This window comes from Polyergus mexicanus, unplaced genomic scaffold (genome assembly GCF_030449975.1).
Source record: "Polyergus mexicanus isolate NDT 795.1 unplaced genomic scaffold, iyPolMexi1.0 SCAF_11, whole genome shotgun sequence".
Lineage (NCBI taxonomy): Eukaryota > Metazoa > Arthropoda > Insecta > Hymenoptera > Formicidae > Polyergus > Polyergus mexicanus.
In genome coordinates this window covers 1,535,815-1,553,741 of record NW_027223331.1, presented here as the reverse complement: position 1 = coordinate 1,553,741, position 17,927 = coordinate 1,535,815, and the positions used below count along the sequence as shown (strand labels likewise).

The 17,927-nt window shown below is 31.8% G+C and overlaps 3 protein-coding genes across 12 annotated transcripts in view; all 3 read left to right on the top strand.

The window, feature by feature from the left end:
- Positions 1-3,909, top strand: part of Nrm (neuromusculin) — a 165,499-nt gene extending 161,590 nt beyond the window's left edge. For 7 of the 9 annotated variants that reach the window (XM_070304171.1, XM_070304175.1, XM_070304174.1 and 4 more), the window contains one exon: positions 1,357-1,440. Coding sequence is in view for 1 of the 9 variants with exons in the window: in XM_070304179.1 (XP_070160280.1) it covers positions 1,357-1,557 (201 nt within the window). In the remaining 8 variants the exon portion in view is untranslated. Of the gene's footprint in view, positions 1-1,356 lie in introns of all 9 variants that reach the window. The other 2 variants (XM_070304179.1, XM_070304180.1) reach the window with 2 other exon arrangements.
- Positions 3,910-9,146: 5,237 nt separating this feature from the next.
- Positions 9,147-13,795, top strand: LOC138937575 (choline/ethanolamine transporter FLVCR2). Of its 2 annotated transcripts, none has more exons than XM_070303967.1 (7): positions 9,147-9,701; positions 9,780-10,014; positions 10,154-10,391; positions 11,947-12,158; positions 12,310-12,413; positions 12,541-12,651; positions 12,982-13,795. In XM_070303967.1, the coding sequence occupies exons 1-7, from the start codon at positions 9,505-9,507 to the stop codon at positions 13,313-13,315; spliced, it is 1,431 nt and encodes a 476-aa protein (XP_070160068.1). In that variant the 5' UTR covers positions 9,147-9,504; the 3' UTR covers positions 13,316-13,795. The 2 variants fall into 2 exon arrangements, with proteins under 2 accessions (XP_070160068.1, XP_070160069.1); XM_070303968.1 differs by having other exon boundaries at positions 9,502-9,562.
- A 2,457-nt stretch (positions 13,796-16,252) lies between these two features.
- LOC138937812 (uncharacterized) lies at positions 16,253-17,408 on the top strand. The gene is made up of 2 exons (XM_070304453.1): positions 16,253-16,264; positions 16,965-17,408. Exons 1-2 carry the CDS (start codon positions 16,253-16,255, stop codon positions 17,406-17,408), a joined length of 456 nt encoding a protein of 151 aa, XP_070160554.1.
- The last annotated feature ends 519 nt before the right edge of the window (positions 17,409-17,927 follow it).

Sequence of the window (17,927 nt, the reverse complement as noted above, 5' to 3'; positions counted from 1 at the left end):
CGTACGGAGTGTATAACGCCGCTTACACGCATAACGTAAATCGAGTGTACCACCATAAATACGGGATGTCGTCCATTCGCGAGGGATACAGAACTCGAACTCGCTTCGCTCGTTCACGCTCTTGCGACGATTCAATCTCTTACGGGATTAAAATTGTTCATTCATTGCGCTGTTGTCCAGCAAACTTTTTTCGATTCTCTTCAAACTCTTTTCTCGCTTGCATGTAGCTTTGTACGTTATAAAATTTTTTCTGTTCCGTTATAAAAGTGTGTACACAATTCGTATTTTATTATCTATAGAGAGAGAGAGAGAGAGAGAGAGAGACTCGCTTGAAAAAATTATGAGAATATCTGTTAAAATAATTTTGAAATATCGAGATTACGGTTTTCATGTCGTATAATATCGCAAAATTTCACGTTAATCGCGAAACAATGGCCGTTCATTTTTCATCAATATTCATATCTTACGCAAATGATAAATCCACAATTGATTACAAATTTATTATAATCGTTGCTCTTGCCGTGTGCAAAAGCTTCGAATCAATTAAAATGTAATAATTAAAACGGCACGATCCTCTCAATTCCGAATCACGCATATTAGTTTAATATTCGTGGTGTGTCCAGTATATGCAGCATGATAACAATCATCACGGCTATATTTAATCTTAATAATTGACGAGCTGAGGGATTGCAAACGGATCATCGATTAAATGGTTTAATGGTCAATCGCCTCTGTTTGCGTAAATCTGTCAGCCCTTCAATGAGACCTCTGTCGTACTCATGTATTCACCCTAGGCACATCGTTGTCTAATTGACAGACATCGATCACGAACGAGAAAGCTTTAACACCCGAAATGGTACACGAGATCATTTGTCGAATGCTTGCACAGCAGGTCTGTTACAAAACTTTGCCAACAGTCCAATAAAAACTATTATGTGCGTAATTGTCCGCGCAGCACGATTGAAATCCAAACAATACAAAGATTAAAGAGACGTCTAATAATAATCCCTCCTAATTTTATCAAAATTTTATAAAATGTCTTTCTAAAATAATTAGATATAAAAATCTTTTTTATACGATTAAAAATATAATTAAAAGCGCTAGTCTCTCAAATATAGCAATAAAAAGTAATACAGTATAGCAACGAAAATTATTTGCAAATAAAAAATGTGTTTAATTTTATATATTTTATATACAAAAAGCTCTTCTGTCTTCTGATAATAGATAAAGCGAAATGTATACGAAAATCATTTGAAAAGCAAGGAACACGTCTTCCAGAAATTTGTATTGTCCGGAAGAAATAGATTATTACTTTTTCGTCCCGAGATATTCGTTACGTTTTTCTGTTTTATGCAGCCCTTCAAGCCGGAATTCTCGGATCTCGATTATGCGGACGTGGATTACAGATCGTATGGGCCGATTAACTATAAAGCCGCCAGTATCGCTCTCCTCCAAAAGCAACAGCAGCAGCAGCAACAAGCTCAACAGCAGCAGCGACTGTTGAGTAGGAGGCCGCAAATGTACGGTGCTTCGGACGATAACGAGGAACTGCTCTAATCCTTTCATTTTTTTCATTGATTTAATAATAATCCAGCCTATTCTCTAGCCTTCTCGGGGAGATGCAATGATAAGATACAATGTTTTGTGAGCGAGATATATATATATATATATATGTATATATCTCGATAGTTGCTCGCTAAAATCGATTTTTATGAGGTACGCGTTGCCATAATAAATTTATAAAATTGCGATATATTCTCGTGAAGAGAGAGATTAACAAGTTATTGCGACTCTGCGCCGCGTTTGTTCACACGAACATGATTGCTGCACATACATATAAAAGAAATTTTTTTTCGATCGAAACACAATCGTTTATTGAATGTGCGCTTATATTTGAAAACCCAAAAAGTTGAAATAACGTTTATTTCGGGAATAATATAACTTCATTCTCGAAAATTTCGTGGATAAAATTGCACGAAATAAAAAAAAAATAAAATAATGCTTGCATTTTATTTAACTTTTATTCGTAATTTTATTTAACGAATTTTAAATTTTGCCACTCGCGAAATAGATGGCCCCATTAAATGTCTCTGCATATCGTTAAGACAAATGTAACAGGGTTTGTTTCGCATCCAAAGAGCCATAAATCTCTCGTATTACGGGTAATTGAGATGCACAATAGCCGCGTATCTGTAAGTACGTTTACACAATGTCCCGTTGGTTCCACAGAAACGTCCAGAACAGTCTGTACAAGATAAATGTACATTTAATATATTCTCTTTGTACGTGTATGAAATCCAATGTTATTTATGTTACGCTGCTTTCTATCATTTCATATGTCACATCTGTATTGCAAAATTGAAGACTATCTCGGACGGAATTAGCTTACTTTGTTTACACACGTTCGAACATTTGAAGCAAAGATCAGTAAATTGTTCGTTCTCGCATCGGTCAGTCCAAACTCGGTAAAATATGCAGCAAAAATTTAAAAAAAAAAAGGAATAAAAGCAAAGAAAAGTTGCGATATAATTGTAAATTTATAAATACCTTTATACGAAATATTATTGATACGATATATATTTATATAAACTATCGACATGTGTTCTGGGATCAAATTATTGGAATAACGCGCGAGCCATGGCGATAAATAAAATCTTGTTAAATAATGAATTAAGAAAAAAGAAAAAACAAAGAAAAATGAAACATATCGCAGCCAAATATGATTAATCCCCATCAATATCCGTTCCATATTATTATATTATTGTTATACATATAATTATTAATAAGCGTTAAAGTATATAATTTTGTTTATATAATACTCTCAGATATCTTCCTACATACGTTTGTAAATTTGTAAGAATAAGCTATGTGTTGTTTGTGCACAGATCGATTATAAATCGAATGCCATCATCTGATCGCGAACATAACTCAGTGATGAAGAATCATGATCTTGTAAATAATATATCTTTACAACCGTTAATTAATAGCATTCTCATTTATCGTGGATGATTAGTTACGATAATATCTTTCACCGCGTTGGTTTGAGAAATCAACCGATCGCCGATCATTTGTGAAATGTTCGAGTATTTTACGCACGCGTAAGTTACACGGAAATAATGCGTATATTAGGCACACGTTCTCTCTCGATAACACATTGTAATAAAATTACAAGTTGTAACGGGATTCGATAACGCCTATCATTGCGATTAATGATTATTTGTATCGTTTATATATTGTAGCACGTTAGATTAGACGGAACGAGCCTCGAACTTCCATGTGATTTGCTTATCGTATTTTATCATTCGTTTCAGGATTTCCTCTATTAAATTATACTTTTTTCATCGCACGCGCGTATTCCGCGTACGATTCAATCGTGTCGCTCCGTCTCCGAGATTCACCGTTCATTGATATACATATCGGATGCCACAGATTTCTCTAGGCACCTCAGAGTATTTTTTTTTTTTCATTTACGAATTCTTTGACCAATTTAAAGCCGATTTTATCGCGGAAATTCGATTTAGCACAATCCCTTTTTGACATGTCTTCGATATTCAACATCAAACTTTGCAAGGAGTTTCGGATTACAACTCTGTCGAAATACAATTCATTTAAAATAGAGCGATCTTAACAACATTTCAAAATTCGAATTTTTTCTACTATCAAAATTAACAATAATATGAAAAAGGTGAGTATCCATCAAATTCGTTGTGAAAAAATTAATCTTAAATTTATCAAAGGATATGTATGCGAACATATATATGAGAAATCTTGTATATTTCATGTATTCCTACACTGAAAAGAAAAATTGTTAACTTGACTAAATCCATTCAATTAATTATCATTTTTTAAATTAAAATATTTATATATTTAAGTCAAATATGACATATTAAATCTAACATGACGTATATTTGACTTAAATACTTAAATATTTCAAGTTAAAAAATGATAATTAGTTGAATGGATTTAATCAAGTTAACAATTTTTTTTCAGTGTACACTTATTAAAAATATACATGCACAATCGGATGGTTCACAATTTTTTCGAACAAATGTTGAAAAGATAATCATTTTCTTTTTCAAACAGATATAAAAATATGTTTGCCATCTTGTTCCATTTGATAAAAAGGCATACTTTCCCAATGTTTTATTGCTCTTACATTGAAAATATTAAGTTTAATTCTAAAGTATGAGATGAATGTGTATTTTGCAGCAATATGAAATAAATGGGACGTAACTGCTTCGGAGACAATTAAGCTTTTTAAATTGTATGAAAATTACTTGAATGAAGTGACGGAACATGAGGATATCTCTTTCATCGATATCCAATTATCATATGAAATATTTATTCAGCATTTAATTGTTTACAATGGTTTATTATCGTTATTGCGAATATATAAATATTATGTGACGATTGCACACAATTCATGAAAAATAAAATCTCATTTAATTTAATCGATTATACAGGATAGTCCCGAACGTTCCAGCCAGACTTTGAGATCTTATAAGAAATTTAATTCTGAACAAAAAATTTTCTATAAACATGGGTCGAAAAATGCTTTCTTAAGAAGTTGTCGTTCAAAAACCTCTGAAATCGTGATTATTTTACACATTTTTCCAAATATCATGGAAAATATGCGTCTTTTAACAAAAAGTACCGAAACAAAAGTTGTAGAAAATTAAATTATCTTTAAAATGAGATCAAAGTGATTCTTGTACGTTCCATAGATTTTGATATAATCAGTTTCAAACGTACAAAAAGTGCTTTTGTTACTTATTGTTAGATGGATTAAAGTTGAATCAGGAGGAAATCCGTAAAGCGACTAGATTGATCATTACTCGATGCCGAAAGTGTATTGGAGTTAGGGGGGAGGGGGGACATTTTGAGAACAGTTAGTTTTTTCACGTCTTTATTCATTTTCTACTATTACGTGCTATTTTAGTTTAAAAAAATTTATTTTATTTTCATAAAAGAAAAAGATTTTTATTTTTTTATTTTTATCGTTTTTTCAAGAAATTTATCAAGTTTCATTTTCTTTTCATCTTTTGCTCTTCCTTTGCATCAGAGGTTTTTGAACGACACCTTCCCAAGGAAACACTCCCCGACCCATGTCTAAAGGAAACCCCCTGTTTAGTATCGAACCTCCTACAAGATCTCAAAGTCCGGCTGGAACGTTCGGGGCCATCCTGTATACATATTCGTACATATAATACTGTTACTCTTATAAAAGGCCGCTCTCGTAATCACAGTATCGATTTGATCCCCTTTATCGGAACACATTGCCCGCCGGAATTTTGTGCTTAACATGATTATTTAAATTATTCAATATTTACAATTATTTGTTAGTTTTGTGGTCAGAATTATTAATTGTTGGTCAATTAATATATCCTACGCTTTGGTAAATTCCACGAGATATTCCATACAGTCTTGTTAATGTAAAAAATAGTCCCTCTCTATAAAAGAGTATAAAGAAAGTGTTTGAAACTAATTTAAGAGTCGCGAAACGCGTGCGGCCGATGACGACATACCTATACACCTTCGAAACTAGCCATCTAACATATGCAATTAAACTTGTATGGACGTATATGTGTATAACTTATGCTAGGAGAGTGTAAAGCGATTTTTCACCACTTTTTATATTCAAGACATCTCTCTATGAACTGTTGCTCGGTGAATTGAATAGTTTGTAAAGCGTATTGTACCATATACATACGTTAATACCGATTAATATCGCGAATCGTGATCCCAAGCGTTTAAGAACTGTAAAATCGCATATAATAAGAGTCGAATAAGCGTTAGAGTATGTGTATAGATTTAACGGAACAGTTATAAAGTTCCAGATGATCATTTTCCTAAATTCCACAATAATAGTGGTCGATCATTTGTAACATATTTACACAGATCCCCTCGAATGTCGAAGACAAATAAGAGATAATACCGTTTAACAAAAAAAAAAAAAAAAAACTGGAAGAATATTAATCACTTTTTTTTTTTTTTTTTTTTTTTTTTTTTTTTTTTTTGACGTTACGTTGAATACGATTTCAATTTCCAAATTGCTCGATTATATCATAATTTTGAGAAATTTGCATTTTAAAGTTGCAAAAGAAGGGCTTTATTCGTATATTTTTTTATCACATAAACATATGACATGTCGAAAAAATTTCATTGCAATCAAAAGTATATCATTAAACTTTATGTTTTCAAGAGAAATTTGACTATGATTCATAATTCATAGTTAAATATTACGGAAAAATTGTGAGTTGGAATATTTGAATTTTTGAAATTTATATAAATATGCAAAAACTTATGTGAAGAAATTTTACAATTTTAACTACAAATTTTTCAAAATCGACGTGATAAAGTAATTTATAAATCAGAATCATATTTAAAAAACTACGCAAAATAACTAGTCCTGTTCTTGTATTCCATAAAAAAAAATTATTTTTTGTTGAACTACAATATATAATTTGACAAAGTCAAAGTGTGTGCAAAGTGAAAAGTATAAATAACAATATTAAAATTCTTCGAAAAAAAATGTATTAGACGTATGCAAAATACCCCGTTATATACAAAGGAAGCAAGGAGCACGAATTACATATTTTTACATTAAAAATATACGTTTTTTTCGGATTTCAGTCATTTCTTTTCGATACATACCGTTATATGCAGAATGCTAAAATAATAAAGCAGTGCATTTAAAAGATATGGAAAGATTAATGAAGAAAATGATAACACATTAGAAATGTTTAATTTTGTAATAAACTCTAGATTTATGTAATATTAAGAGGATTACATTTGCGTCGCCTTTATTGTTAACGTATAACGTCCAATAAAATTCTGTTATATACAACGCATTATATTCACTTTTCAATATCCCAGAAGATCAACAAAGTTACTTAAAAAAGAGAAAATTGCAATCAAAAAAATTCTTTCATTAATACTTATTTTATAATACAATAATTATAATACCAATATTAGATAATAATGATATACCCTCCCCCCAATATAATAAATATGTAATGAGCAAGATGAGAGGAGAAAAAAGGAGAAAAAGAAAGCTTGAGAGAAGAAGACGATGATAGCTAGAGATGGCAAAGGAGAAAATTGTTGCCAAAAGGCAAGATAGTCGAACCCGATCTGTATTTCCGAGCAATCTTAGAAGTCCTGGGCCCAAGTATTATTTCTCCTAACTATTTCAAATTCTTTTTACAATAGTGACAGAAATGGAAAATATCGATCTGGCTCGTTGTACGAATCTCTCCAGGGTTCCTGTCTAACAAGAGCTCATCTACATTTTACTGCTGTATCATATATTGATTCGAACGTTTCTCTTATTCTTTCTCAAACTGATCGATCATCTCGCGACGTTTATGATATACTTGGTTTTTCTTATAAAACCTGATTATTATTTTTTTGTATTAAATTATCCAGAATTTCAAATAAAGGAGTGAAGATCATTCAATCATTTGTAATCGTATTACGAATATAATAAAATAGATATATAAATATTCTTTATAATATGTCTTATAAAAAAATAAAAATCTTAAAAATTTTAATTTAGTTTAATATAAGGATATCAAATTTTTCTCAATAAAAATTGTGTATTTCAATTATTCTGAATAATTATTACTTCATTACTTACTTTACATAAAGCAAATCATATCTACATAATCCACGTCATAAAATCTTGAGCTTGATTACATCTTCTGAGAGATTGTTTAAATATTTATTCCGATGGTACATGAAAAGATCTAAATTTAAACGTGAAAGAGGGGCCACGTGAATTTTTTTTATCTCTCTCGCCATTAACCGAATCTGAATGATGGGTTCGCAGTTTTATATCCGAATCACCGCATTGAATGTGCTATATTGAGCTTTCCAATGCCAGAAAATTCTAACGTGTAGAAATTCTCACGTCAATGGAAAATGTATCGCATGTTACGTGCATGCACTCCTTTTGAAACCATGAGACGCAAAAGCGATATTGGCTGAATCCCTTTCCCTCCCCCCTTTGCACAATGCATAAAGTTCAATTTAGTAGCTTATCTAAAATAAAATATATTCCGTAGATTTTTTTCTAGAAGAACGTTTTTTCAAACAAAAAGTGAATATCGCCGGTATTCTCGTAATTCTCTCTCTTTCCCTCTCCCTCTCTTTTGCGGTAACAAATTCCCAAGCGAAATACGTATTGTGTTTACAATTAAGCGTACAATAAGCCGTACTTCATAGCGATCGTATATAATACTGTAGTTCCGACATTAATGAACTCCCCACGGAACTATTTCTACCTGCATTGACATGATTATGTACATTTCATATGTTGTAGAACATATTTTACTCTGCAGATATAAGATTGTTTCTATATGATCCTAATTCAACATAACACACGTGGTTGATTAAAATAATAATAATAATAAACTAAAGATATTAATTAACGATTAATTATTTAGGCAAAAAGGCAGAGGTTTTAGTGAAATTCTAATAAAAATCTTTTTATATTCACATATATATTCTGGAAAGGCGAAGTAATATCCTTGATTTAGAATGTAGATTGCGACCAATAATGTCTGTCACAAGAATGTTTGAACTTCGAATCTCGATAACAGAATACTAATCGTGTATCTCTCTCTCTCTCGCTCTCTCTTTCTCTTCTACAATTGATACATATATCCTGAAACTCACTGAAATTATACGAATATACGGATCTTATCTTATTGTCAGTGCGATATTCACTCAGAATATCGTTGTCACGTAATTCAGACGCCCATTTCGCTCTCTGTAAAATCCGATAGGATCAAGCTGATCTTTCCATATGTAATTTATGTCAATATTAAATTCAAACAGAAATACAATAATAAAATATTTAGTATCACAATGTGATGCATATTACGTCGCATGTATAAATTGTTCGATTTGTAAAATTAATTGCTTGAAAAATACAAGATGTCGTATGGCTTTATTTAGAACTGTGATAGCAATAAGGTACGGCAGCCGAACCTGATAAAAATTGTGATAAGACTAAGTATACGAAATACAGATTGCCGCAGATTTTGTGTCTTCGAGCTTATAATATAATTCTATTTAATCCTGAATATAGATAAGGTAAATTATTTTATTACCGCGTAACGTTAAGTTGTATACTGGTTTCATTACTGGCGTTCAGTTGCACTTTATCTCAATTTCAAACAACATCAATTTTATTTCAATTTTTAAATTCGCGGAATGGAAAATTTTAAACCGCGAAATACACAGTTGCGAACCGCGCGGCAACCGCGCTCTAATTTATCATTCTAGATTTAATAAGTAAATTTTAAAAAGTGTAACTCTAATACGTTATAAGATTCTATAATTTGAGCAATACTGCAAATGTCGGGAGCGAATATCATCAAAAAATTTATTAAACAAATAATTCGAGGAAACTCTCTTCTATCTTTAACTATAAATTTGTGAGATTGTAATCTCTGTAGCATAAGCAAATATACTAAAAATTCCTGCGAAAGGGCAAAAATGGAAGATACAAATGAAGCGCTTACTATGAAAAGTTCGTCAAAGATTGCGAAACTAGGTGAGCAGCCGGACATCGAACCGTTAAAAATTAAAGCGTATAAGAAAAGATGGATAATCCTGGTCATCTATATGATCTATAACGGTGCGGCCGTTTGTCAATGGATAGAATACTCGATTATAACTAACATAGTCACTAGGTATCATATATTTTTCTTAATATTTAAACATTCAAGTGGAATATAAGCGGATTGTGTCTTCCTTTATATATTATTCAGATACTATGGAGTGTCTTCGTTAATGGTCGATTGGACCTCCATGTCGTTCATGCTGCTTTACGTGATATTCGTATTCCCAGTGCAATATCTGTCAGACAATTATTGCGGTCTGCGATGGATGGCCATCTTAGGCAGCGGTTTGAGCGCCCTGGGCGCATGGATAAAAACCTTCTCCGTTCATCCCGACAAGTTCTACATCGCTTTCATCGGTCAGTCTATAGTCGGATTTACCCAGGTTATTCTCTTAATCTCATTAAAAAATCTGGATAACTGCATTGTATCTTCTTTTTCATAATATATATAGTAATATAAAAAAGATCCTCTATGCTTCTATAACGTTTTCTTTTAATGACAATTACACTGTACTCTATTAGACTCTGATCCTACCGATACCAGGACGCTTGGCCGCACAATGGTTTCCTTCTAACGAACACTCGACCGCCACGTGCTTAGGTATTTTTGGCAACCAATTTGGAATAGCATTGGGTTTTCTCTTGACGCCTATAATAGTGAAAAATCACGAAAATCTAGATGATATTGGCAACGATCTATCACGTTTATGCTGGATCATTGCAATCGTTACCACGATTGGATTCATTCTAGTACTCATACGTAAGTTATACACAGTGCATTCAAAAAGTTTGGGGACTGATCTTTTTCTGAACGTATTGACTGTGCTATCTCTTGGCTTACACCGGGTCTAGTTACTATGATTCTTCTTGAGTTTTGCCATATTTTTTTTTACCGCCATTAAATCAATAGTTTAAAGTTTGCGTGCGTTTGAAATTTTTAAAATTTTTAACGTTGTCACGATTTTCAAAATAGAACCGTGATTAAGTTTTATTTTAAATGTAGAGAAACTGCCACAGAAACATATTAAATAATGCATTTGGAAAAGATTGTCTAGCTAGTAAAGTGTTCGGGTTGGCATCGGCCTATTCAACAAAATTCTGCGCCGCCACAACGCGCTGCTCTCTCTACTCCGATATCCTTTATATCCTTTGAACCTCGCACACACTGTTCTATAGTGTGAACACTTTCCACATTAATGTTCAATTTGTGCGACATTTCGATCGTCAGTCGGCGATCTTGCGCGAGAAGCGCGCGCGCACATTCGACATTCTCATGGAAGAGCATCCTTTTCTCGAATCATCCTCAAGCATCTCACGGCCACTCTTGAACCATGCATATCACAGGAACACTTTACTTCCTGGTAGACAATCTTCTCCACACGCAACTTGTATCATTTAATATGTTTCTGTCACAGTTTTTTCACATTTAAAATAAAACGATCAAAATTCCATTTTGAAAATCGTGACAACGTTAAAATTTTTTTTTTTAATTTCAGACGCACGCGAACTTTAAACTATTGATTCAATGGCGGCAAAAAAATATAGCAAAACTTAAACGGCATCATAGTAACTAGATCCAGTGTAGGCCAAGAAATAGCGCAGTTAGTACGTCTAGAAAAAAAAATCAGTCTCCAAACTTTTTAAATGCATTGTGAAACCTATTGCAAACGAGATACGTTTGTCCATCTTTTATGACTGTTTAATTTTCATCTGTTATAATTGAAATAGATCTGAGTTCAATGCAAATAATATTTCAATTTCTATATAGGCTCTCATGACGATTTTCTAATTTAATATAGATGGAGAATAAAATTTTTTAATTTCATACATTCATTCTTAATATTAATTTATTAATATAAAATTCATTTATGCAATATTTTATATATTTAATTATAGTAATTGAGAGTCAAATATTCTTCATAAAATAATGTTTCATAAATTTAAATTAAAAAATTTTTCAATGCATATCTCATATATCCAAATGTCCCATATGTATCCCGTACATTCAAATATGATTTTATCAATATACTTTCAATGTAGGAGGATATCAAAGAAATTTTTAATGCACTAATGGAACAAAAAGCTTGATAATATCTATTGATATCTCATCTTTTTAATGTAATATTTCTCAATTTTCAATACGGTCAGATATTTCGATAGCCGATAAACTCATTTTAATTCCAGTTTTCGTCGGGGTTTGTTTTTATTTACATTAGCCGATCGTCAAAAGATACGAACTAATTAATTAAATGGCTCGCGTGCTTCAGGAAACATATTATATTACTTTTACTTCTCTCAAAGTCCTTTCGCATCAGTATTTCAGGAAGAACCGAAACTGCCACCGAGCGAGACGCGAGCGTTGCAAAAACTGAATCGAATAAAAAAACAGGAGGCATTCCTCGTGCCGATTAAAAGACTTTGCAAAAACAAAAGTTTTATCCTACTCTGTAATTCTCACGGTTTGAGCATCGGCGTGCTGAATGCCGTGGCTACGTTACTCAATCAAATATTCCTCATGCACTTTGAGGTAAGCCAGTGAATTTCCAATTTGAATGTAACAGATGGAAAAGAAAGAGAAAGAAATTCACGAGCAAATATTTTTATACCTTAACAGCATCTAAAAATATTTTTGCCTTTACATTTCGTTTACATATATCTAAAGTCAAGACATGTTCTAGAATGGAGAGAAAGATGCGGGTAGAATTGGATTAGCTATGATTATCAGCGGTATGGCTGGTTCCGTAATTTTCGGCATCATCCTTGATAAAACACATAAATTCAAGTAAGAGGATTTACAATTTTCTCGAGAATGCAACTCTAATTTATTTTAGCGGCCATAAGCTGCTGGTTGTCGCAAATCATGTATTAGCTATCCTTGTCGATTAATAATTTATACTTTATACTTTCAGAGAGACTGCCGTGACTGTATACTTTCTCACATTGTGTGGTCAGGTACTATTCGCGATATTTATTTATGTCGGTATAAAATGGATGGTATATACGTCGTCGATTTTTCTGGGGTAATGTATCAATTTATATATAACAATTTATATATTTTATAGATATATATTAAAAAATTACTAATAATTTAAATAATTTATTGCCCAAGTATATCGTTAATAAAAGTTCGTCATTAAACTTCTTAGAGAAATATAATTGTAACTTTTCTATAAAAACATTCGAAATTTTGTACGTACAAGTAAATTATGTGATAAAAAAATTTTTACAATGTATTATATTTTATTTCGTATAATTTATTTCAAACATTTTCTTAATTTTATTTCCGCTATTATTATAACTCCTGAGAATAATATGTTACCTTTTTGATATCATATATTCGTTCATTATAGATTTTTCATGTCGGGATACTTTGCGCTGGGATATGAGTTGTGCACCGAATATACATATCCGGAATCGGAGAATATATCCGCGGGAATCCTCAATATAACAAACAGCGTTTACGGCATAATACTCGTTATAATACTGGGAATATTATTGAAAGAGTACAGCGATATTCCGGTGCACATTGTTTTATGCTCGACTTTGTTGCTCGGTTTCATCTTAACCGTTTTAACGAAAGATGAGCAAAGACGGCAGGATGCAAGGAAAAAGGTTCAACATGAAGGAACTGTGAAGCTCGATAATATTCCAGAAACCGATCAATTAACTTATAATATCAATTAATAAATATAAACATCAAATTATTCACGTTATATATATATATAAATTTTCAAACCATCGTTATTTTATATCGGTTTTTAATCGAAGTTTTTGCATCTTCTAAGCAATATATATTTGCAGTTAATAAATGCGAATATAAAAAATAATTCCGTATTTCGCGCAAAGCCGAACAAAAATTGCATTTTATTTTTTACGCATACATATAAAATCGTATATTTTTAATTTTATCTAAATAACAAAATAAATTTTTGCCAACAAGTAATAAGGTTAACTTTATGAGAAAAGCTTTAACACGATCTAGTATCTAAAAAAGTAATGAATAAACAATAAAGCACTTGATCTTTTTCTCTTGAAGATTATAAATTCTAAAAAAAAATAAAAAAATTTCTTAAATTTTATGATATTCTGGCTTTATCTCGTTATATACAATAAGAGCTTAATTAATTTTAGGTAGCAATAGAACTTATACCGTAACATGCATTTCGATTTTAATATTATATCGTAAATGATAGCTTGATTGATTTGTCTTTATATGAACGGTATGTTCGAAAAATAATATAAACTGTAAAAATTATATGAAAAATAAAAAATATGAGAAAAATACGAATATAAATTGTAGTACAAATGTATCTCATCGAGATTTTAAAAATGCATTTTTAAGTAATCGATATCTAAATATGAATAAATTTTTATATTTAAATGTAGATAAATAAACAGTTGCAGAATACATTGCAGAATAAATTCCGATATTTTACGTAAACATTTGCAAAACTTGAAGCTTATTGTAATCCTGAAAAAAAATATATATATAAATATATCTATTAATTAATAAAAAATATTTATCTATTTTCCCGCTACAAACTCAATTTCGTTCTATCAAATTCTTTGCTCTCTCTATTTTTCTGCTAAATTCTTCTACATTATATATATATATATAGATTTTAATCTTTCAAATTCTGAAAAATTTCCATCTTTATTATTGCTCTCCAACCTTGCATTATTTTGTGTCATTCGCCAAAAATAATGCAAGAGCGCGAAAGTTCATCGTATCGATTCGACCACCTGCATATCGACGAACAGAAGTAATCATTTCGGCGCGGGAGTTTAATCGAGGAGAAGGGGAGAGGAGAAGAACATCTCAGAGCGCTGTTTTTAGTTATACAGAAAGCCATGGAAATGAACGCCGTATAATACGCTGCATCTGACGCGTGACATGACGAACGCGTCTACCACTTGTTACTCGACCGGAATACTTGATATACTCAATCAGAGAACAAAAGTTCTCTCGACGAGCGCGAGCTATTATATCGCATGCTTTCGATCAACCCGACACTCGTACCGTCTGCCTGCGACAGCGTTGTTATCTCGATTTCGCGTGACTCGCGTGGCCGTGATAACGCCCGTCTTTTCTATTTATCTTTCTCGTCGCGCGCACAAACGCGTAAGTCAGACAGAATTTTTCACTGATAGAATCGCTTCCTTATATTTACGGTAAATACTCACGGGCCTGTGCTCGCAAAAATCTTACGCACAGACATTTCTGCATTTTACAGAATAGAGAAAGCTAATGTGATTTTCTCTTTACAAAAAAAAAAATAAAATAAAATAAAAGAAGGAATAATCGATTCCGATTTTGTGTTCAAGAATTTATCATTAAAAATTTATTCTCCTTTATAGAAATCAAATATATACTCGATATCTCTAATAAAAAAAAAAAAAGCTAATAAAGAGCAAATTTAAACAATAAAGAAATTTTTATGAATAAAAAGTTAATATCGCGGATAAGTATCGTATTGTTATGCGCGACCGATGACAATCGGCAAGTTCTAAGCGTAGAACACACACTCGGAATCTCAATTAACGTCACTCAACTCAACCTAACTCGTCAATCCGGCGATTAGTTAGCCAGTCACATTTCTGGATCGCCCCGAGCGAATTTATACAGGCAAACGCAAGCAATGTCCATCGATCTTGCGAATTCGTAGAGTATGCATTACGGTCGCGCGTGCGATCTTAAATCCCAGACACGTCCTCAATTCACATAAGCTATTACAACACCCGTTACTACAATGGACGTGTTCTCGCTTCCATGTTTAAAACACCCATTGGTGAAAAGACTGACAACTCCGATATGCGTCCGGATAATATGTATATGCATGTTTCATTGATACTTTAAATCAGTTTTACACTTTAATCGCTTATAACTCGTTTTTGAAGCAGTCAATGCTGTTTTTATTTTAGATTTGAATATCTTAACTTAAACAAATATTAAAAAAATAACGCGACGATTTATTTATATAAATTCGAATTTGCAAAGAAAGCTGAAATATTCGCTTATAAATTTTAGCGCAGCATGTTTATTAATTTTCCTGAATTATTAATTCGCTATGCGGCGAAAAACCGTACAATATATTCCATTATTGCGGTGACGTTGCACCCTATATTATCACTGTCTATTTGCGGATCAAGCATAAAAACTCTGATACGAAATGCAGACAATTACGGAGAACATATATTGAGAAGCCGAGAACGTGCTCAAAAAATGTCTTCTCGAATACTAGCATATTTTTGACTCATATTATAAAATACAATTTTTATATCGCCTTGTTTCTCGGGCAGAATAAAATCACTTGAACCGCAGATAGGTTCGATAATCAAAAATAGATTAAATAATAATCTAATGGTGTACAGAGATAACAAAAATTTTTTTGCCCAACATTCTTAACATGTAATATATGGGTAACAGCGTATTACGAAACGGCAGCGAAACGAAGAACGAAATCGAATTTTCGTCTTCACCTTGATTTCGTATTCACACAGCCTAGACTCTCCAATCTCATTATACATCGCTTCGTATATAAAGACGGAATTGATGGTTGAGCGAAGACCAGTCCAAAAATTTTCGGTGCGCGCTCAACAGCGGTATCAATCTCGACAAAAATGAGGGAGACGGTAAAATAATATTCCATTCAAACAGAGAAGGATATTGAACACGTGCATTTCGCTCGATCTTGCTAACAAACACTCCAAGAAATATCATGCGACCATACGAAATAATAATAGTGATGTAATGATGGTAGTGAGAAAGTGCTGATTTGCAAGAATGCTGATCCGCTGTTGGCGAAGTGGCTCTCAAAATAAATAATTGCTTTACACAAAAACGTTTATAAATTAAAGTGTTATTTATAAAATCTTGATTTGTGCTTGAGAAAAATTTTATAATAAAAAGAATTTTTATGAAAGAATAAAAAATGTTTTTTTTTTGTTTTTTTTTTTTAATCTCCCTTGCTAACCAATAAACTTAAAAACGTAACATTTGCATGTTATGTTTTTAAATTTATTGGTTAGCGCGAGAGATTTTTTGTTTAATATATATAAAATACAGTTTAAATAATATTATTATTTAATTTAATTATTTAATTAAATAAATATTTCAATATTTATTTTTTATTCCTTTTTTATATACAAATGCATTTTAGATAAGTAAAGAGCATCGCGAATAAAAAAAAGATATTCTTCCATATCTTTCCTATAAACATTCTCAAAGCGAAAGATAAATAAAGCGAAGATAATAACCCGATTTATTCGAGCGTGCGCCGTCCTTGGCTTATTTAAATTAATTTCATTTTTATTTATTTTTTTTTTTTTTCAGTTTATTCTCATCCTCCTTTATATCGGACTGGCGGCGACATCAGATTTATCGGGGTACGAGCCCAGAGGTTGGCGTCCTAACGGCCGACGCTTTAATCCCAATAATAATCGATTGCATGCGTATTATGGTGCTCCGAGATTACAAAGCTACGAACCTCCGGACTATACCACCGCTATTTATCGCTATCCGTTTTTCACCACCACCACCACCACCACAACAACGACGACGACGACGACGCCGCGACCACGGACCACCGCGACCACCACCGTAAAAACCATGACGACGCCTCGTAGCAGAGAGCCAACGACGGTGTTAAACGAGCAACCCGAGCAAGATTTCGATACGAATCCCGCTCTCGCGATCGCGAATTCGTTCGCGTTTAATCGACCCGTGTACGTTTACAATACTTTTCCATTTCTACCGTTTCAAATCATCACGCAGTGACGCGAGATGAAAACTAGAAATAATAATAAAAATGTGCATTTCTCTGATCATTGAGAAAAATTGCTTCTTGCAATTTTGTAGATCGAAAATATCAAATTTACTTAGCGTGTTATATAAAAAACATAACCAAATCATAAACAAATTTATAACAAAATTTTCTACTCAATTCTCTTTAAAAAAATACTATTTACTTAAGACTAACATAAAAATTATTAAATATCTTATAAGAGAATTTTGATTAATATCTTACCTTGATTGTATAAATTATTTCTATTTTTTATACTGATTTTTTTTTATAAATATAGGTTTATGTATATAATAAAATATATAATATATAAATTATATATATACATATATATAAATATACACTGATATATACAATAATATATAATATAAAAAATATATGTATATATAATATATAAGATTTTATATCCAAAAAATAAATACAAAGTTCTCATTCTTAATAAAATAAAGATATAAAATAAATTATGTCTAATATTTAAAGTTTAAAGCCCCATA